This window comes from Tasmannia lanceolata, unplaced genomic scaffold (assembly GCF_043159265.1).
Source record: "Tasmannia lanceolata isolate RefF3 unplaced genomic scaffold, GAP_Taslan_0.1 ptg000019l, whole genome shotgun sequence".
Classification (NCBI taxonomy): domain Eukaryota; kingdom Viridiplantae; phylum Streptophyta; class Magnoliopsida; order Canellales; family Winteraceae; genus Tasmannia; species Tasmannia lanceolata.
The window spans coordinates 2,644,348-2,667,664 of NW_027518696.1; the positions used below are offsets into that span (position 1 = coordinate 2,644,348).

The 23,317-nt window shown below is 39.9% G+C and overlaps 1 protein-coding gene across 3 annotated transcripts in view; it reads right to left on the reverse strand.

The window, feature by feature from the left end:
* Window positions 1-934: 934 nt before the first annotated feature.
* Window positions 935-23,317, reverse strand: part of LOC143852776 (phytyl ester synthase 1, chloroplastic-like) — a 39,068-nt gene continuing 16,685 nt past the window's right edge. Inside the window, exons 8-13 of one of the 3 annotated variants that reach the window (XM_077362374.1) lie at window positions 17,180-17,288; window positions 5,452-5,573; window positions 4,966-5,335; window positions 2,829-2,942; window positions 1,699-1,784; window positions 935-1,589 (exon numbers count right to left, since the gene is read on the reverse strand). In XM_077362374.1, coding sequence (XP_077218489.1) covers window positions 1,286-1,589; window positions 1,699-1,784; window positions 2,829-2,942; window positions 4,966-5,335; window positions 5,452-5,573; window positions 17,180-17,288 — 1,105 coding nt within the window. In that variant the 3' untranslated portion in view covers window positions 935-1,285. Of the gene's footprint in view, window positions 1,590-1,698; window positions 1,785-2,828; window positions 2,943-4,965; window positions 5,336-5,439; window positions 5,574-17,179; window positions 17,289-23,317 lie in introns of all 3 variants that reach the window. The other 2 variants (XM_077362373.1, XM_077362375.1) reach the window with 2 other exon arrangements.

Genomic DNA, 23,317 nt, shown 5'->3' on the forward strand with positions numbered 1-23,317 from the left:
TCCTTTAAACCCGACTCGACCTGAGATTGGGTGGGTTTTTCAACCTCAAAACCACCCACCTCTAGACCCATGATTTCTCCCGGGGCATTTTTGGGTGGGGTAAAACTCAACCCAAGTTGAAACCTTAGGGCACGTTTGTCTACCATGAATTTTTTTTTTTTACCATGTACCCAATAAGGGGGGACAATAGGAGAGGGATAGATACAAGAGGGACTGAGTGAAGATAAGGCGCAGAAAAGCCTGAAAACTCAGAAAACAAAAGCTCAAAATCTGATCGCCTTTTTCCTTATTTTTAGTCACTTCCCACCCCCAGCCGTGCCCTCTCAAATCTCTCCTTATACCGGCCCTACGCCTCTCTCACCACTTGAGAGGCTAGTTTATCATGAACAAAATATCCTGCCCAGACATGGCCTGATGGCCTTAGTGTTAACAATGCATCATTTGAATTGTTCTCAAGAGTAGGATATATCTGGGGAAAAAACAAACACTTAACACAAGCATTAACCTGTGGCTCTCATCGTATGTTAAAGTAGCCAAATACATACAATGGCTTGAGTAGCTACACAGTGCAAATATGCAGAATACATGTTTCTTTTCTCTCCTCTTTTTTTCTTACTTTTTGCTCTTTATTTGGAGTTTTTATATGACGCCCGACCGTGAAAATTACAAGGGCACCCTGCCCCTTTGATTTTTGATCTAAGGGGGAAGTTAAAAAAGGTGGTTTGGCCAGATCAAAAATCAAAGGGCAGGGTTTTGCCACCCTGCCCTTGTAATTTTGATGGTCGGCCACCATATAAATTCTCCTTTATTTTTAACCTTGTAGTCTTGGGCCCTTTATTGAATGAAATTGTTACCATTCAAAAAAAAAAAAAAAAAAAAAAAAAACCAAGCCCCCACTGAAAATGCTGCTATCCACATGTAACTGCACGCAATCCAAGGAATATCTATACCAGTAATTATATAACTAAAATAATACTATTGTAGGCTTTTCATGATTAAAATGACTAATATTTTACAGGTATGAATAAAAAAGATTTGCAGGGCCAGAGCCAACACATCTTCCTTTTCATTCTCTCTTTATTCTTTTTCATTTTCTGAGGGATTAGAGATACCAACCATGAACAACAGGATTAGCCAAGCAGTCTTTCCAGGAAACTACCTAGCAAATTAGGAAGAAGGCTCTCCCTTCCATACTAAGAAAATGCTCCTCGGCCAAATTTGTAGATAATATGCCACCTGATTACCTTTCCTAAAATACCCAGAAGTAGCCTTCGAAGCTAACATTTCATGGTTCAAAGGTTGGAACTTCATTTTTTGAACCCCAAGTAGCTTGATACAGAGTCCTTTGTAGGATGCCCCTGTATGGATCTTCCTCTCTCTTCTTTCTCAGATAGGAGAGTATCCTCTCAACCTCCGACTTTATCTGCAAGTATGCTTCATTTGCGCTTTCTCTGTCTCTCAGCAGCTTCTTCCTCATTCCCCTCGTTTCATATGGTTTTCCAAATAAAAAATAAAAGCGGCCAGGTATCTTAGGCAAAATGCCAGGAAGGAAAAGATCTTGGTTTGCAACCTCCCCTTTCATATCAGTCCTATAATTAGAACATTTCCCGTGTTAAATGTAACTTCTAATGATCTAGGCAGCCTTCATTTTTTTTAAATGGTGATACAATTACTAATGGTCAAATGCAGAGAGATTACCTCAGTCTTGTAATACCTGTATTTATGTCCTTTATCACATTCCTGGTACAAGGGATGCTCATTTGATCATTGTAATCAAGAACCAACTGCAATCATGTTTAATGAAATAAAAATCATCAATACGATTCAAAGCACCTCAAGTACTGAAAAAAAAAACAGTCTTAATTATGTAACATGAACAGCCAGTTCCAACCATAGCCAAGTAATCTCACTCGAGCATAGTAGGACAAAACTACGATCATGCATAGTTCAAAGAACCTATATTTAAATCTTAATCAAGGATTATAAGACCTCAGTTATTGAGCATGCATTATTTGATTTCTGGATTGAGGCATCTAGAAAACATCATCATGATTTTCCCTTTTTTATTTCAAAAATTTTATAAAGATAGAATGCAAACATTTTATGCTGAAGTTACTGACTATTACAATCTCTAAGAAGTGTATATTACAAATCTGTAATATTGCCAGGGACAGGAGATGATACATATTGAGCAAGATGTATCATTTTGAAAAATATTTCGTATCAAAATCGTAGTGATCTATACAAACAAATAATAAATAAAAGTGGTCCACGTCAATATACTAGATGTAGCAACCAAATACATGGGTCAGTGGATAATATAAAAATCTCTGAAGGCCCTCTCAAAGTTATCAAAACACAAGCTAGCCAAGTGGGGAGAGCTCCTTTCCACACATCCAAAGAGGAGGCTTCCTTAGTTGCCGTTATTGCAAAATTGTCTAGACTGTTATTTTCCTACCTTAATTGTTGTTAGTGCACCAGGCAATACCCACAATGGCCACCCTTTCAATGTACTTTATGTCTCTCTACTATAGTCTTATCAGTGTATTGAAAAGAATAGAATTTATCCAAAATAACGCTTTTTATAGAATGACAGAATGCAGGAAATATCAGTTGGGACACAGTATTGTAATGAAAATTGGTGATTTACAACAGCAAGAATTGCCTGGTCACAAGGTCGCGAAAATAACAAGTCTTGCATTCAATAAATAAGGGATAGTAGAAGGTTGAGATAGATAGAAGGGGCATTATTGAGCAACAATTTCCATTATCAGAAAAGTTTTGGTACAAGTAAAAAATGATCAAAACCCACAAAATCACAAGCTTACCTCTGCTACATCATCTTCACCAACAACTCCGAACGGTACAATTGTCGCCCCAAATCGTGCTGCCATTCTTACGAATTCAGGCTGATCTGGCCAAAACAACTTGTACTCTTCGCCCTGTCAACCATTAATGAACCATGATTAGGGAATCAAATGTTTCAGTCCATTACATATATTAAAATTTTCAGTGAACAAAATCTGGTTATGCATTTAAGGGAGTCGAGAAGCAAAGAAAAAGAAGGGATAATTACATTTACACCCCCTCAACTATGGCCAAATTCCACTTCTGACCCCGTGATATCGACTTCACCAAAGACACCCCCTCATCTTTAGATAATGCTTGTTCCGTGACGGGGTGGACGGGAACGAAGAAATTGTTAGGGGGTGTCTTTGATGAATTTTGAACTATAGGTTGAAAAGTCAGGGGGGATTTACTTAAAAATGTCAGAAAGTTAGAGGGGGTGTCTTTGGTACCTTCGATACCATAGGGTTAGAAGTGGAATTTGGCCATAGTTGAGGGGGTGTATCTGTATTTTTCGAAAAAAAAAAACGAAACACAAAATGAACTAACAGTTTGTGTAATAAGCAGTCAATTAAAAACATATAAAATTATAATAGAAATTGAGATCTGCACTAGCAAGCCACTGGCATGACTTGAGAAAGTCAAGAAAAGAAAACAATTAAGGTAATGATTAGAACGTAAAGGTCATTTAGTCTTTCTTTTTTTTCCTTTTTCCCGTTTTTCCTTCTTATAAAAGACTGATATTAGGACCACCATAACTTGAACAGTAACCAAAGAAACAGGAAATCTTCCCTCCATCTATTTTCATTTTTCTCAATATTTTATATTGTATCAGAGCCATTTGGGGCAGCTTTTTTCCTTCTTTTTTTCTCATTATTGGCAAAACAATTCTGCCAACATTATCTCAGCCCGATCCATGATGAATAAACTTCATAGATATAACCTTGCTCCAATTGATTTGGATTTTGTAAAATCTACGGTGATTATTATAAAATTTCTAGAGCCTTTTGATGCAAGATTTTATTATCTATTTTCTTATATAGGTAAGCTGGCTTGAACCCAAAACCTCATGGTTGTCATACTTGGATTTTCCAAATGATATATGGGCTCAAACATCAAGCTTTTTAGTTTAACAAATCTGCTTCTAAGATAGAACGTTTATTCCTATTTTGAGTATTTACAGATCAGGGGTTAAAAAGGAGCTATTTCGGAACAATTGTGGCCGTTTATCCTCAATTTTGATGGATTAAAAAATTGTCTCATATTTTCTACCTTTTTAAGTCTAATACATCTTTCTAGCACTGGATTCTAGCTGTCAAACTACATTCAAAATTTTCTAGTTTCTTTCATCTCATACTCAATGTCATATGGTTGTTGATGATCGAAGATGTTGGTGATTAACTTGGAATAATCAAACATACTCCAATGAGTCCAATCCGTTCAGTTGTTTCTAGGTGGGAAATAGAAGTTCTCCTTTATCAACAGATCATTACCAAGCCTTCCATCTAATGCACCGAATTATATAGAACGGAAGGCGGGCAATAAACTTGTTACGCAAACAATGGATTTTCACCAACTTCTAGATCTTTGTCAAGAAGATGGTACAATCAGATGATAAAACTTGAGAATCTGATACACTCGAGATGCTGTCCATCCTTCTTAGGAAAGGAAGTTGTCAAAAATCACTAAAGTGGAACACTCAACCACGTCCATTATTTGAATATTTCTTTTTTTTATTTTTTTATTACAATATATGCTGTTGTTTTCCTTTTTAATATTCCACAATTTTTTGGTTTGTTTTTTCCAAAACAATTTTCGTAAGTTTCACAAATGTTTCCCACACGTTTCACATATGTTTTTCTATGAATTTTCCATACATTTCTCAAGGTTTCAGACATTTTTCACATAAATTTCTCATATGTTTCCTATGTGTTTCCCATGCATTTCGGAAACGGTTCCCCAATTTTTCTATCATTTTTCGGAAACGTTTCCGAAACGCGTTTTAGGAGAAATGAGCTTCTCACCCGCCCAAGAAGTTTCTGGCTACTATGGGTAAAAGTCATTCTTCAACATGAAATGCCAAAAATGTTACGAGAAAAAATGAAAGAATTAACACACCTTACGATGAAGCGCCTCACGTGCACCCCCAGGATAAAGAAGAGCAAAAGATTTTGATGATAACAGCCTAAAAAGGTTGCTTCCTGTGACAGGAACTGCACCAAATACTCTTATTTGATCAAATCGGGAGGACTCTTCCAATGATGTTTCAAACTTATCAGTAAAAAGTATTGGATGTGAAACACCACGAACAAGGACATTTTTCTCCCTCAAGAATGCATCAACAAGTTGAGGCAGTTCAAAACCCATCAACATATGATAACCAACCAGTAAAATAGGACCTTCATTAGGTACCCCAGCAAGACCCCTCACTATCTTTCCATCAGTCAAAGTTGAAAGGATCACAGGACTAGTACCTTGGCGAATAAATCTGCAGTAAATGAATTTTATTGCCCATCTCTCAACAAAAAAAAGTTATAATTTGTTCACCTCAATGAAATATTAATAGCAAAACTGCTGAACTGGAATAATTACCCATTCTCAAACCTATAAACTTCAGTGTATTCTGTAATAGAGGGTGGAAGATAATCCAAGATAAAGTCATGCCGCCTTGATCGGCGGTACATACTTACACCTTTAATAACAGTCAACAAATGAATACCATCTTCCTGCACCAATATGATGAGCACATATGTTAGTCAGGTCCATAAATCGCACGTAATACAGTTAACAGACCATGCTCATTTAAAATATTCTAAGGTTTGAAGTTCTTAGCAAAAACATACCGGCTCTGTTTCTTTAGACGTAAAATTGGACGTAAAATTTGTTTTATGTTCATTTTTACAACATAAAACAAATTTTACGTCCATTTTTACGTCGAAAGAAACAGAACCATAGTGAACCAATAAGAATATACATATCTTGGAATGTGCATATGTTATTAGGGCTTGAATATGGTCAAGAGCTACAACGACAAAGTTTTCTAATCTCCATGGTCTAGTGATGGATCTTCTAACCCATGCAATGACCTTTGTCAAAACTCCCTCAACCCAAAGGGAACCAGGACTTCACTTCTGCCTTGTTAGATATTATACCAATAGGTCTGATGAAGACTTGAGAGAATCTTTCACCGATCATCCGTAAGAAACTCCCTCAATCTGAAGGCCTGGGATTTCAAAGAGAGTTAGAAGTTTAGTACGATCGTAATGGATGTGCTGTCCACCGTGTCACCACTTAACCAACCCACACAACACTCTAAGGAAAGCATTTCTATTTCTGAAGTAGCTCACCCAGCAATGTGCGTCAACGTTTTCTTCATGAGTAACCATCTAATGAACTCAAGTTTAGTCTCCAAAATAAGCTTCAAATTAGCTTATACACCAAACGTCATGTTTCTTTCATGGAAAATGCCAAATAACTGTGTAGCAAGTTACTCCCCATAGTAATTTTTTTCCTTAATCACCAAAAGAGACTTTAGATGACCCGACAACGAAAAGATCCACCATTTCAAAAAAAGTTAATGCCTAAAATGGTGGATACTGAAGAATTTGAGTATAGCCAAACAAAGTTAATGCCTAAAATGGGATGAAGATATGGTCAGCGAATTCTTCCTCAAATGTATAGAGCACGCATACTAGCAATCCTAAACTCCTTTTTAAGTAGATCACAAGTGCTAAGTTTACTTCCCAGTACCAACCAACAAAATGATTTGATTCCAAGTGAGACTTGCGCAGCCCACACACAAGCAATTGGAGAGGGAGTGCCAGCAAGCACTACAACCAAAGAAGAAAAAAATGACTTGACTGAAAAGGCAACCATATGGGCCCACTATTTAAATCCTCTTAACACGATACAATGGAGACATATGGACACTCACTAAAGATAAAAGGAGCAAGAGGAGACACAAACGCTTCATTTTTTTTATAATTCTCCTAAACACTTCCCCCCTATACACGTTCCTTCTGAGTGTTGAATAACAATCTCCAATTATCATATCCCTGGGTGTACCTAAGCTCGATTGAGCATGAATGACTTATGAAATCATAGATCCTCCCTAAAATTCTTATTATCTTCACCTCCCACCCACTTTGAACCTAACTCTGACTCTAACTTGACTCTAAGCAAACACATTGATGCAATCCTAAACTCCTTTTTAAGTCGTTCACAACTACTAAAGACAAGAGGAGCAGGAGGAGACACAAACACTTCATTTTTTACATTGCTCATAAACACTTCCCTCTAATACACGTTCCCTCCGAGTGTTGAATAACAATCTCCAATTATCATCTCCATGGGCTTAACTAAGGTCAGGTGAACATGGAATGTAGGAGGAGACCTATGAAATCACAGCTCCTTCCTAAAATCTTATCATCTTCACCTATCACCCACTCTAAACCTAACTCTGACTCTCATTTGACTCAAGGCAAACACATTGATGCAATCCTAAACTCTTAAGTCATTCAAAAGTGCTAAACTTACCTATCAATACCATCCAACAAAATGATTCGATTCCAAGTGGGACTTGTGCAACCCACACACAAGCAATTGAAGAGGGAGTGCCAGAAAGCACTAAAACCAAAGAAAAAAACATGGGTTGAACGAGAAAGCAGCCATATGGGCCCAGTATTTAAATCCTCTTACCACACTAAAATGGAGACATATGGACACTCACTAGATAAAAGGAGCAAGAGGAGACACAAACGCTTCATTTTTTATCATCATTCAAAAAAAAAAAAAAAAGCTTCATTTTTTATATTTCTCTTGAACACTCCCCCCCAAAACACGTTCCCTCTGAGTCTTGAATCACAATCTCCAATTATCATCTCCCTAGTGCTAACTAAGCTCAAGTGAGCATGGAATGAAGACGACCTATGAAATCATAGCTCTCACCTCTCACCCACTCTAAACCTAACTCTGACTCTAATTTAACTCTAGGCATACACATTGATGCAATCCTAAAATCCTCTCAAGTCATTCACAAGTGCTAAGCTTACCAATTATCATCTCCCTAGGGCTAACTAAAGCTTGAGTGAGCATGAAATGAGGAAGACATGAAATCATTGATGCTCCCTAAAATCTTATTTTCACCATGCTTTTAAATTTCCCCCAAAATTCTCCGAAATGACTGAAATGTTTCCGTTTCCATCCCGACCGAAACGAAAACTCGATGAATTCCTTCCCCGTCATTATTTTCGTTCAAATTCTCAGAATTCGACTGAAATGGTTGGAACGACAAAAGGATGTTATTATTTACATTTCGTTTTGTTTCATTAATGTAGAAAATGATATTTGGTAGGCAACATCATTGAATTGCACAACAAAGTAACCATATCTTATGCATGGGATGTCAAATCGGCATGGAACCAATAATACCTCATAACTCTATGTGGTATTGACTTAGAGTTGTGTCCTTGCAAGGGAGACTAGTCATTGTACTTTTTTTTAATGGTAGTCATTGTACTTTCTTATACTTCATTACATTGTACTTCATTATTGACTTTATTGTTCCAGACATGTCACTAGGTGTCCGATGTGATTAAGCCATTATGGATGGCTTTCTTGCATATGTGATAGTTTCTAAGTACGTATTTGTCCTTATTCTAGCATTTCCTAAAGTTTCATCTTAAAATTTCATCATTTGCATATGTTTCCATACGTTTCCATGATTTTACAAGATTTCCACTGAAACCTAACTGTTTCTGTTTCCATGCCGACCGAAATCGAAATTTAAAACCATGATCTTCACATCTCACCCACTCTAAACCTAACTGTGACTCCTAATTTGACTCTAAGCAAACACAATCAACATGCTTACCACAACGACATACCCCCCCTCCTACCCCCACGGCCAAGAAAAAAAACCCACCCGCCCACAATTAAGGGCCCTATGAGACAACTCACCCCACTCGATCCCGTACTTATCACACAATTAAGAGAAAGAAGAGAGGAGTACAAGCTTTAGAAACATGAAAATTAGGGATGCTGTATCCAAACCCTAACACTTATATCATAAAAAGAACTGAAATGACTAAAATACCTCTAAGTGGGGGAGTCACACACTAATCATAGAAAATAACTCTACACACATGATTGTAAGCCTTTTCCATGTACACTTTGCATAAGATACCTAATTTCTAGAGACTATGCATTGCATCAGAAATATGCGCAAGAAACACTAATGCAGAGGCATGTCTTACAGTCTAACTTGAGTAAAACTGAACCTACTCAAACAAGACTTGACCAATTCACAGGGAACAGCTCACGCAATTGCTTATTGTCCTTTGCTATATTCCTATTCACGTATTATTCTTTTAGCCTCTTCACAAACAAGAGAAAACCTCCAATGCATGCAAGGATGAACACCAAATTTACCATGACCAAAAATGCTACTCCACCAGCCCAGTGTAGGTTACTTTCTTAAATGGAAGCAAAGAATGGATTATTCAGAGAACTTCATAAGATGTTTTATGGTCACAGTTGGAACATAGTTGTCAACTCGTGATTCAACTCGTGGCTCGATTTCTTAATTTTATGACTCGTGACTCGTAAGAGTTTTTGACAAGAACAGAAATTTAGTTGAAAAAAATACAATTATATACCAAACGATGAGGCATGTAAAAAAAATATAACCGAATAGCACATAGATAAAGCACTAAGCAAAAAATATAAATAACTATATGCTTGTAACTTGCATGCACAAAAATAATTAAGTTCTAGTTGGATCTTAATCATGGGTGAAAACCTTTCTGTGTTTTAGATTTGCATCCGCCCATGATTTATGATATGGTTAGAAGGAGATTTGTGTTGGTTCAGGCCAAAAACCCAAGATTGTCCATGATTGGGAGCCTCCCGTACATGTTTTTTTTTTTAAGCTAAAATTTGACGGGTCTAGCATTGGGAACCCTAGTCCTGCTGGAATCGGGGGAATCTTGAGGGATGAGTTTGGAGCTATGAAATGGGCTTTTGCCGAGCCCATTAGAGTTGCAGACACTAATGAAGCTGAAGTGCGCGCTATCTACCAAGGAATAAGATATCTTGAGGCAGTGGTAGCAGACTCGCTCAATGTGATAAGGCGGCTTAGTGGCTCTTATTCCTTCCCTTGGAGATTTGCCTCTATCTTCGATGAGATCCAAGATAGGGTGTGGGATGCATCGATTTCTTTCCATCATGTTAGGCGGCCAGCTAATGGGGTGACGGACAATGTAGCTAGAAATGGTGTCTCTAGGGAGAGAGTTTAGGAGCTATTTGACTCCGTTCCTCCATGACCCTTGCAGTGGGACCTGTTCTTGTCTTTCTTTTTCTTTTTCCGTCTCATTATTTGTATAGACCACGTCGGTTTTTTTTCACATTTAATGCACTTGCCTCCATTAAAAAAAAACCAATCAAAAATAAAAATAATTAAGTTCTAAGTTCCAGTGAGAAGTAACTCGCCTGAAGAGGTAGGGGTAGGGACAGACTGAAAACAACTTGGATAGAAACAGTAAGGGAAGACTTGAGGGCTAGGAACATAACAGAGAACATGACTTTGGTAGGATAGAATGGAAGAAAATGATCCATGCAAACGAACCCAACTAGGATCAGGATTAGACTTAGTCAATTTGAGCCGAGTAGATCCTTTAACCTTCTTCATGAAAATTTTCTGAAGGATTAATTAGCCGACCCCAACTAGTTTGGGACAAAGGCTTAGTTGAGTTGAGTTGAGTTGAAGTTCTAAGTTCCAACTTCCAAGTTTTCAACCATCAAAACAAGAAAGCCTAGGCCCAACGATTCGACTTGACTCGTAAGAGTCTTAGTTTTTCAACTCGACTCGCAGCGACTCGTAAGAGTCACCAGACGACTCGTAAGTCTTCAACAAAGGCAAGTCACCCATGCGACTCAACTCGACTCGAGAGTTGACTCGTGCAACTCGTTAGAGTTTGACAACTATGCTTGGAAGTATTGTTCATTATTGACACTACAATTAGAACTAGTAAGGAACATGACCAAACCCAGCATACATGTCAAGAGAAAATGTAATATTGTTGATTAAGTTCTTAACTTTAAGGGTAATATTACATTCTTTCCATTTATATATTTATTAACCACTAAGGATATATTGGTCCATATTCATATCAGGAGCATAAGAATATTTAAGACCTTATCACATACTAAGCAAAAGCACTATTATGGCATGTTCATCTTTCACATGATAGAACTAACGGTCTGTATACGGACCAAAAGCATTATTGATCTGTATTCACATCAGGAGCATGTGGGAAGCTTAAATTGAAGCAATATGTAGATTTAATGTGAAGTTTTTGGAAAAAGATCCACATAAGTTTCATATGAAACTTTAACGTGGGTTTAAAGTTTTAAACACTCTTTTTTTAAAATACACTCCTTCAACAATATCAAAAGGAGAAAACACTCTATTTGGAAAAAAATAATCATCGAAATAGGAAGTGCACACTTAATTAAGATGACACGCATAGAAAGCGTGTGAGAACTGGGAAGCATGTGGAAAGTGCGCTTCCCCTAAATTTGGGAAGCCAGAAGAATGTAGCTTTCGAAGCGAGCTTCTAGGGAAGCTAGCATCCCATCAAACTAGGAAGTTTCCAACAAAAATGTTCCAAACACAGATTATATGATGAATTGTTGATAATTAGGTAAGCATATGCACACCATTTTACTTGTAGAATGACACTATCCACATCATAAATCACCAAATCAGCTGCAATGCACAATAAAATTTTCCAAATCGTAAATGCAAACCAAAAGGATTTGACTTGTACTACGACCTAATTTCCTTTTACACACTTTCCACATTAGTATTGTGTTACGAACCCGAATCGGTTCGTAACGGATTTGATTTTCTTAGAAGGAAGATCAGCCTCTTGAGATCCACTTCGAGGGAAGGATCGGTCCTCCTTTATGCAAAAAGACACAATTTCCATAATACTTTCTTCATTCATTTCATTAACATAACATGTGCTTATTGTTGAGGAAGAGAATGAGAGAAAGGAATTGTGTGAGTTAGAGAGTCTCCCCCTCACTTATGTATTTATATGTAAAGAGAGATATACAAAAGACGAATATGCTCATAGGCATATACATACACTAACACTCCCCCTCAAGCTGAAATGTATATGTCAAACATTCCTAGCTTGCTACAATTATCACTTAATTTGGCTTTGTTCAACGGCTTGGTAAACATATCCGCTAATTGGTCCACCAATCTAGTGAACACCGTGCATATTTCTCCTTTTTGAATTCGATGCCGGATGAAGTGGCAATCAACCTCGATATGTTTAGTTCTCTCATGAAAGACTGGATTTGTGGCAATATGAATCGATGCCTTGTTGTCACAATATAACTGAGAAGGAGATGAAGGAGAAAACCGATCTCTAACAAGAGAGAGCATAACCAAATGAGCTCTCCACTTGTGTGTGCCATAGCTCTATATTTCACCTCTGCACTAGATTTGGAGATAACATCTTGTTTCTTACTCCGCCATGACACAAGGTTACCTCCCATAAATGTGTTGTATCCTGTAGTAGATCTCCTACTAGTTGGAGATCCGGCCCAATCTGCATCTGTGTACCCTTCAATCTTCTGATGTCCATGTTTCTTGAATAACAACCCTCTACCTGGAGCACTTTTCAAATACCGAAGAATATAAAAAAAATAATATCGAAGAATCTGAAGAACTGCTGCCCAGTGTGAAGTACGAGGTGAACTCATATGTTGGCTGACAGCACCAACAACAAAGGAGATATCCGGGCGTGTAACTGTAAGGTAGATAAGTTTACCAACCAGCCTCTTGTATCTGCCTGGGTCATCTAACAAGTCTCCCTCTTCAGGTAGTAACTTCACATTTGAGTCAATGGGAACTGAGGCAGATTTCACTCCAAGATAACCTGTCTTCTCAAGTAAGTCTAAGACGTATTTCCTCTGTGAAAGAGAAATCCCCTTTGTCGAATATGCAAACTTCAATACCCAAGAAGTATCTAAGACGACCCAAATCTCTGGTAGTAAACTCATTTTACAATGTATCACTGCCAGTGATGATGATGTCATCGATATAGACTATCAAGAGTACACACCCAACTGTAGACTGACAGCCGAAAACAGAATGATCAGCTGCACACCGCTTCATACCAAAACGCATAATAGCATCACTGAACCTTCCAAACCATGCTCTAGGAGACTGCTTGAGACCGTAAATGGATTTCTTCAATCGACACACAGAGGATGACGTCTCCCCCTAAGCAACATACCCAGGAGGTTGCTCCATGTAAACTTCCTCTGTGAGCTCACAATGTAGAAATGCATTTTTGACATCCAATTGATGTAGAGGCCAGCCCTGATTGACAGCAAGAGAAAGTAGAACATGCACTGGTGGAATCTTCGTCACAGGAGAAAAGGTCTCACCATAGTCCACCCCAAACGTCTAAGTGTACCCTTTGGCAGCCAAGCACACCTTAAGGTGCTCTACAAATCCATCAATATTTGACCATATAGAACCAACGACACCCAACAGGGCGTGCACCAGGAGGCAGAGGAACTAAATCCCAAGTCTGATTGTCCTGAAGGGCATCCATCTCAAGGTCCATAGCAGCGCGCCATCCCGGGTGATCAAGTGTTGCAGCCAAGGACTCTGGCAAAGAAACAGAAGATAGAGAGGACACAAAACTGCGGAAAGGAGGCGTGAGAGCATCATATGAAAGAATAGACAACAAGGATGAGCAGTACTATGAGAACGAGTGCGGGAGGCAATAGGAGAGTCGATAGATACCTCGGATGTGGAAGGAAGGAGCTCCTGATGGGCTAGCGATAGCGCTGCCGGAGATGGATGAGCTACAGAGGTATGGCAGAGCTAATAGGTCTTCTTAATGACTGGAGCTGGAGGCCGAGCAGGTACCTGTAAGGAAAGAGAGATCTCTAGAAAGTAAGAGAGACGATGGAGATGGACGGTCTACCGGGTCAGGAAGAACAAGAATCGGTAGAGGAAGATCTGAAGAATGAGAGAGAGGGGTCGTATCCGGAGAGCTCAGAAAGAAGGGCCCAGTCTCAAAGAAGGTAACATCTGCCGAGACATAAGATCAACGTTACCAAGGGCTATAACAGGGATAACCTTTCTGGGTCCATGAGTAACCCAGAAAAAGGCATCGTTAAGATTTAGGATCTAATTTATCTAATCCAGGCCCAAGGTTGTGGACAAAGCAAACACACCCGAATATCCGAGGAGTATGAGGAAATAGCTCATGATGAGGACGTAAAATGGAGAAAGGGGAAGAGCCGCCTAGAACCGAAGAAGGAAGTCTATTGGCCAAATAGTTAGCAGTCAGAAGTCATAACTGCATCACCCCAATAAGACTTGAGAACTCGCATCTGGAAGAGAAGAGTGCGAGCTCCATCCAATAAGGATTGTATTTTCCTTTCGACAACACTATTCTGTTGAGAGGTGTGAGCACAGGAAGATTGATGAAGGATACCACGAGTGGAAAGAAATTCCTCAAAACCATTGGATTTTGAGAAGTATTCCCTGGCATTATCAGTGCGAAGGCATTTAAGAGTGCAATTAAATTAGTTAGTAACTTCTGAATGAAAAGTATGAAAAACAAAGAACACTTATGAGCGATCTTTCAATAAATAAAGCCAACACACACGTGAATAATCATCAATAAAAATGACAAAATAACGGTGTCAAAAAACAGTAGTCCGCGAGGGACCCCACACATCGGAATGCACTAAATCAAAAGGGTGTGAGGCCTGATATTCAGGCCTAGACGGGAAGGACACCCTATGGTGTTTCCCAAGTTCACAGGTCTCGCACGAAATAACAATCAAGGCTGGGATGTCCAAGACGACAGTGCCACTGATATGCATCGCTGGAACTATGTAAAATGATACGAGGAGGGCTATAGTCCAGACGATACAGCCCATCAATCTCATGGCCCGAGCCAATCGTCCTCCCAGTCAAGAGATCCTGAAACAAGCAATAAGAAGGATAAAATGAGACAGAACAGTTGAGAGTTTTAGTAATCTGACTGACTGAGAGTAAACTAAAAGGTGACTTTGGCACACAGAGAGCTGAGGACAATGTTAGACCAATACGAGGAGAAATATCACCAACACCAGAGATAGGAGTTGAACTCCCATCAGCAAGTGTGATGGACTGATCAAACAGGGGACGAAATGAACTAAGTGAGGAAGAAGTACCTGTCATGTGATTGGAGGCTCCAGAATCAATGATCCAGGAGCTGGAGCTAGTAAGAAGTGTTGCAAGGGAGCTACCTGGCTGAGCAAAAGTCGCAGTTAGGGGATGGTTGGTAGACCTGAGACGTTGTAACTCATCATAGTCGGCACGAGACATAAGGACCCCATCAGCCTGAGGGCCAGTGCTGGGTGGAACTGAAGTAGAGGAGGGCTCGGAAGAATCTGGTGCTGCAATATGTGCAGAGCAGCCAAAACGAGCCTCAGAGGAAGGACGAAGCTCAGGGTGCAATACATAACAAGTCTCCATATAGTGTCCCTCACGACGACGGTGCAAGCAATAGGGACATAGTCGGCCACCACGCCCTGCAGGAAGATCACGTCCGCCGCCACGACCACCACGACCGGAGTCACGGCCACGGCCAAAAGTGCCCCCACCACGTGGAGCACGATCACCTACGCCATAAGCAGCAGTGGTAGTAATATCAACCGAAGGAACCGACACAGAGTCACTAAGAGCACACCACTGGGCACGTAAGTAAACCTCCTGAAGAGAGGACATCGTGCCAGACCCAAATATCTATTGACGAAGGTGCATGTACTCAGGACCCAAAGTCTCGAGGAACTAACGAAGGTGCACGTACACTAACACTTTTATAAAGCACTTAAAGATAAACATAGAAATAGATGGAGATAATGATAGAAATTGCTAAATTAAGATTATCCTAATCTAAATTAGTATTCTAATCTATCCTATCTACTAATAATAGCATATCAAGTAAGATTTGATCTTATTATCTAAAATACCAAATTGATTTGTTCTACCTACGTGGGACCCATTAATTAGGCACATAACATTCCACCCCTCTTGAAATCAACCTTGTCCTCAAGGCTGGAGATGAAGCGTTGGCCAATTGGTGAAAAATCAAATCTTGTGCACCTTCTAAAAGTTCTTATCATTCCCCCTCCTTTCTTTCTTCTCTTCGTCTTGTGATTAATCAACAATTTGTATGTCGTCATCAATGGTTGAGGTAGCTCCATTTTCAAACTAATATGACCGTTTTGATCATCAAAGCTCCGTTGCAGTGATTTTTTAAAATGATTGAGATTTGGATGCATGGACGGTCGTGGATGAGAATCTTTCTAATGGCGTTGGAGAGTTTGAGATGAACGATGGTCAAACTCGACAATACTGAAAATCATTGATGCCTTTCTTTTTTGTATTTTTCATTTCTTCTATTTGATTTCTTTCTCCCTTCTTCATTTCTCATTTTTTTTAGTTTCGCCGTTTCTTTTTCATCGTGCAAGACTTCTCGATGTTACGAACCCGAATCGATTCGTAACGGATTTTATCTTCTAAGAAGGAAGATCAGCCACTTGATCCATTTCGAGGAAAGGATCGGTCCTCCTTATGCAAAAAGACACAATTTCCAGAATACTTTCTTCATTCATTTCATTAACATAACATGTGCTTATATAAAGCACTTAAAGATAAACATAGAAATAGATGGAGATAACGATAGAAATTGCTAAATTAAGATTATCCTAATCTAAATTAGTATTCTAATCTATCCTAGCTACTAATAATAGAGATCAAGTAAGATCTGATCTTATTATCTAAAATACCAAATTAATTTATTCTACCTAAGTGGGACCCATTAATTAGGCACGCAACATACTCTATGTCGCACACTTGCAGTATTATGTAGTTTTGTCGTGTTAGATGCCTCACAAGCAATGGCAGCATATTTTAACTTTTCAGCATTTGGGTAGGATTTCTTGTCCTTCTATTTTCATATATTTAGTTTTGCAAGGTTACATGCATTGCTCCAGAGTATTCGAAGGTAAATGAACGTGAATGACATCGCTTGAATTCAGTTTTCCTATCAAAAAACCATTCAATGCATGTGTATCCTGCAAAAATGTGCTTGTAATCAGATTTGATAAATCATTGACACATTTGAAGCAATAACAACCTCCAAAACAGAATATGAAAGGTAAAAGCTAAGTAAGCAAACCACCTAAAATAACACCAAGGGGCAATAGATTACAACTGAAAAGTCAAATTTCTCTCACTTACCAATAAAAGGGTGTGACCATTGTCTTTGAAGTAGCGAACTCTGCAATTGCGTAAAGAATTCCAAAGGCGTTGAGCTTCATCCCTACTGGGTAACATATTATCCTTGCCACTGGAGAACAAATATAATATCAACACTAAAAGTTGCAAGAGACAGATTTTAGTAACTCATGTAGCATGTCTCATAAATATAGGATGGCTGAAGGAGAGATACTTCAAGGCAACTAGCAAGAATGTTCAAAGTGTATATGTTTTACATCCACAAAACCTAGGTCATTTGTCAAGTTAAGGATGTGATAACAAATTAAAAATGCATTCGTAGACGATACTTCGCAGTATAAACTAATATAAGAATGTATATGATGTGAGAAGTTCCACCAAAATCATTTTAGAAAAATAAATATTTGATATTTATAGGCTCCAATTTCCAGAAAGCTCTCAACAGCCAATTAGAAAGTGTAAAACAAGGTGACTTCACCCTATAAGAATGTATATGATGTGAGAAGTTCCACCCAAATTATTACAAAAAAAAAAAATTATGATACTTGCAGGCTACTAATATCCACAGGACCATGTTTTGATGATGGGGCGTACTCATCTTGTTTTACATTGTTTAACCAGCTGTCAAAGGCTATTGAATTCCCAGAAAGCTCTCAGCAGCCAATTAGAAAGTGTAAAACAAGGTGACTTCACCCCATCATCAAATCATGGTAGAGCAGATATGTTCCCTTATGAAAATCACGTGGGCCACACTCATGGTCTCATCAAGGTGAATAAAAAGATGGCTAATGAAGGGCAACAACCTCCTGGTGGCCATTAAGAGTGCCTTGTGTATTGGCATGAACCCCACTTGCAGCCAGTATATAATCTAAGAAGGAGGGTTGATGACACTGTTTTGGGTTTTCCTTTCTGTGCACGAGAGAGGATTTTCTCCAACCCGGAGAGGATGATGCAGCCCAGATAATAGAGCACGAATTCGGGAACAAGCGGGCTGGACTCAAAGTCGTGCAAAGGACAGAGACGCTCAAGGCCAAGGGAGTAAAAGCGGCCAGCGGGTCCACATGCTTAGACGGCATTTCCATCCACATAGTCATAAATTGTTTTTCCATTCCCATGCATGACCGAATATGGCAAGAAGGGCAACAACCTCCTGGTGACCATTAAGAGTGCCTTGTGTATTGGCATGAGCCCCACTTGCAGCCAGTACGCAATCTAAGAAGAAAGGAAGGTTGATGACACTATGTTTTGGGTTTTCCTTTCTGTGCACGAGAGAGAATTTTCTCCAACCCGGAGAGGATGATGCAGCCCAGACAATAGAGCACGAATTCGGGAACAAGCGGGCTGGTCTCAAAGTCGTGTAAAGGACGGAGACCTGAAGGCCAAGGGAGCAAAAGCGGGTCCACATGCTTGGGCGGCATTTCCATCCACATAGTCGTAAATTGTTTTTCCATTCCCATGCATGACCGAATATAGCAACCCTTGGCACTGATTTTATCTTTAGGCATGATTTGAGTTTTATTTAATTGCTAGTTTTATTAGCTCTTTCTTTTAGGCTTGTTTTTAGTATGAAATAAAAAGGGCAGCCCAGTGCACGAGGCAGAGGGCTAGATGTATGCAGCCTTACGCCTGCTTTGCAGAGAGGCTGTTTCCGTGACTCGAACCCGTGACCACCAGGTCAAAATGGAGCAACCTTACCGTTGCGTCAAGGCTCGTCCTCTTGTTTTTAGTATGAAATGCTATGATTAATTGTCGTCTTTATTTCATTTAGATTCTCTCCTAAATATAAAAGAGATTTGATGTAGGACCGGGAAGGAAAATAGAAGAATGGGGAGAAGAAGTGAAGAAGAAGAGAATAGAAGAAGAGAAGTAGAAGAATAGAGGAAGAAAGAATTATGGGGAGAAGCTCTCAATTCAATTAATCATCAAAGTTATCATTCCCAATAAAAAGAGGCCTATATATAGGCAATGGAATAAAATAACATGGAAAATAGAAGTCCTAAAAATAACTTTGTATAAGCTTCTGCTATCACCGTCACTGGAGCTGTGCCCCGTCATCCGCCGCACCTCCTGTCGCACTAGTGAAGAAGAATACTTCGTATTGAAGAAACCCACCCAGAAGGGTTTATGGTCATTCGTACAAGAGAAAGAAAAGGAAAGAATTCTTCCCCCTATTTTTAACTGGACCACCCCCCCCCCCTTCTCTCAAGTTATTTATTAGCTTATAAATAACTTAAAGTCAACCCCCTGATTTCTGTTGGACACCCCCCTCATCCTTTTTAAGTGATCACATGGCCACTTGATAAAAAAAAACAGAAATTAAAAAAAAAGACTTCTTCACCCCCTTTTTTCCTTTGGCACCCCTCCACTCATTCTCTCCACACATTTACCTCTCCTCTTTTTACCCCTAGGCACCCCCCATATCATTTTCATAATAGACAAGTGAATCTGAGTGAAAAATAAATTCAGAAAAAAGGAAAAAGAAAAGAGAAATTCCCTCTCTCTCTCTCCCTCTCCCTACCTATCTCATTTTCTCTCTCCTCACCCGAGCCATTTCCGCTCAAAATTGGATTTCACCATCAACACCAAAGTTGTTCGTGACAACTTTTTGAGTATATCCAGCCTACTTTCAGCAGTCATCAACGAGTGCAAGCACTACAACAACCAACTTTCATCGTCCGCCAGATTTGGTCCAACTGCTGATCCGAGCCATCCAGGAGTCCAATTTCAGATCTGCGAAAAGCATTGTGCTCCTTTCGACATGACAGACAAATCAGACGGTTGATTTCATTTTTCGAGGCCGATCCCAATGGCTCTGCCCTATGTTCCAGATTTTTATGGGTAAGACAATCGATATTTGCAACACCGGACTCACTACCGCTATTATGACGATGCATGTCTACGGTGGATCTATGCTCTAGACGCATATCATGAGCATGGTTTTAAATTTCGACTGACATCCGAAATTTCGGATTTTGGTGGAGACCGACATCGAAATCACGAAAACCCGAAACAATATTTTATTTCAGCCAAAATTTCAGAATTTCGGTCGAAATTTCGTTTTTTTCCGAAATTTCACTGAAAAAACATGTTTTTTTAATTAATTTAATATTTCACCTAAATTTCGACCAAAATTAATTTCGGTCGAAATTTAATATTGAATAAAATATTCTTTTCTTTATTGCGCTGGATTTCGGCCTAAATTTTGAAATTTCAGGGGTTTGAAACTGGTACCGAAACCGAAATTTTAAACCATGATCATGAGTACTATTGTTATGATCGCCACGAGACTATCTCTCGAGCCAGATACTGTACTACGGCAAGCCCAGTTGTTGTGGCTAGAGATGATGAGGGCGCGTCGTATTGCAGGTGCACCTCCATTCAGTCGATGGGAGGAGATCTGTTCTGAGTTTATGAGAAATTATGCATATCAGTATGTACAGAGATTGAAACGCGAGCGAGCAGCATATAAACAAAGATTAATGCGTGAAGAAGCCGCTCGACGAGAAGAAGCTGCTCGACTTGAACAAGAAGCTGAAGCACAAGAATTTTGAAGAGGATAGCGGTTCACTTGCACGAGATAAAGGATTGATGTTAAAGGGATGGGGCTAGATATCCAATCAGCGAAGAAGAAAGTTGCTAGTACTGTTGATGAGACAGACACAACCACCAATGATGCTAGCGGTTCGACATATGACTTTGTTGATGAGATTGACGTTGATGAGCATGATGATTCCGAGATTTCCCCTGGACCGCTTGCGGAGCATCTAGAGAGACCGCTTGCCACTTCCACAGTCGAGACAATTATTGTGGCAAAGCCATGTGAGGTTGATCCTTTGTGAGAGTCAACTGAACATCATCCTGAGTCAGAGCCGAGTGACCAGACTTTTGAGCCATTACCAATGATAGATGATCGAGGGTATATTACGGAGGGTTTTCCTATCTTTGAGTCGATTGAGCAGATTGTCGAGCTTTGTGTTGACACAGAGGAGCATCGTGGCAGTGTTGAGCCTCCGTGGATATTCCGACAGAGGATTTTAGAACATCGGTCAACCGCATTGAGCCAGAAACGCCCTTAGAAGCAGGAACCTTCTCTCAGGGTGCCGCTCCCACCTCGGAACCTCAATTTGACGCTCCTTAGGAAGGAGCTTCCAGGGAGCGCGACCCCAGAGAGACGGGAACCGCTCCAATGACGCTCCCAGCCTGCTTCTATTACTCTATAAGTCCCACCATCACTAACTTCCTTACATCAAACTCTTCCAACTCTTCAAAGTACTTTATTAGAGCAAGCACAAAGGCTTGTGCATCTTCAGAAGGCACAAGGAACGATAAATTTTGAATATACATATGAAAATGGTTACAAACTATTATTTTTTGATATACTTGAATTTTGAAAGATATATAAAGAAAATATTACATATACGCTCCCATGGCGCTCCCAAACTTAAGACTCTTCTAGACCCCACGCTTCCCCGCCCCCGCTTCGTGCTTCTAAGGATACGCCCCTAGCAGATGACTTTATTGTTGATTCCATTGCGCCAGATGTGATACCAGTGGATGATGACCTTATTGCGGCTGGTCATGGATCGGTACTACCAATACCTGTCATGCCGGTATCATTGACCCAGGAGGAGTACGTTGCTATCTTTCCAGCCAGTTTGCTTCTTCAGCATGGGTTGCGTTATTATGATTCTACATGGGAGATTTCTGCTCTCTCATTCCACCGGTATTTAAGGCTACTTTCATGGTTATCATGTGCAGTAGTAACCCGAGTGCTTCTGACGAATTGCGATTCATGCTGCTTGAGTGGGTCGTTTACATATTTGATCCAGGAGGACTAGAATTCGAGGTCGAGTTCTTTTCAAGCAGGGGAGAATGATGCAGATATTAGGATGTTATTTAATATTATTTAGTTTGTAGGATTTTATTTCCATGTTATTTAGTTTCTAGGATTTTATTTTCCAAGTTACTCCAAAAACTTAAGCTGTTGGAGAAGACATTATTTATTCTTTTTACATTTTAACACTCCCCCTCACGTGTGGCCCCTCTTTCTTTGGGTTGCCCTACTCATCGCACATGTGGCCCCACTTTGGGTTGACCATTGCATGTGGATTTTGACATCAAGGAGATTTGAACTCATGACCTTTGCTCTGATACCATGTGAAACGACTAGTTACTCCAAAAGCTTAAGCTGTCTGAGAATGTGTTATTTAATCTTTTTATATTTTCACAGCACCAAAGCTGGAGGATCCATGATGACAGGAGGATCCATGACGACAGAGATAAAGGGAGGTTAACAAGCACCACAGCTGGGTAGGAACGACGGAGAAGGGCAATCAAGACACGAGCCCAGACACGATGCCGCGGCTCCGAAGCAAAGACATGGCACAAGCAACAAGCAAAGACATACCACACCCACAAGACATAATGAAGATAGAAGCTTTCATAGGGAATCGAAGCTGCAAAACAACAAGAAAAAGGATGAAGGAGATGATTTAGACCGTGAAAGAGAAGAGTTTAGGAAAAGAAATGAACAAGAGGGTTTCCTGTGAGTGGGATTAGGGATTGGCGAGTGGGATTAGGGATGTGAGAGATTAGGGATTAGGGTTTGAGTAGATTAGGGATTAGGGTTTGGGATTTTGGATGGAGATTTAGGGTTTGGGGATGGAAAAGGGATTTCTTCCTCTAATGGGATGGTGATGAGAAAATATGGAGGAATAAGTGGTTTGGATGGAGAGGATATGGGGTTGTGGCTGGAGGTTTGGGGAATAGGAAGGTTTACGGCGAACAAGGGAGTGGGGTGTGGATTGAGGCAAAGGAGGAGGGGGGGTCATGGGTTACGACAAGCAAGGGAGGACTGAGGAGGTGATGAGGGTCATTGTGGTGGGGAGGGAATGGATTACGACAAGCAAGGGAGGGGTGGCGGGGAGGGAATGTGAACTAGGTTTGTGCAATTGTCTTTTTCTTTGTCTTTTTTTTTTTTTTTTTTTTTTTTTTTGGGGGGGGGGGGGGGGGGGGGCGGTGGTTTGCGTAATACGAAATACGTATTACGGGGAGATGGGGTGGGACGTATTATGTAATACGTAATACAAAATACGTATTACAGGAGGGGTGTGAGATCGGAGGGAGGGAGATGGTTGTGGG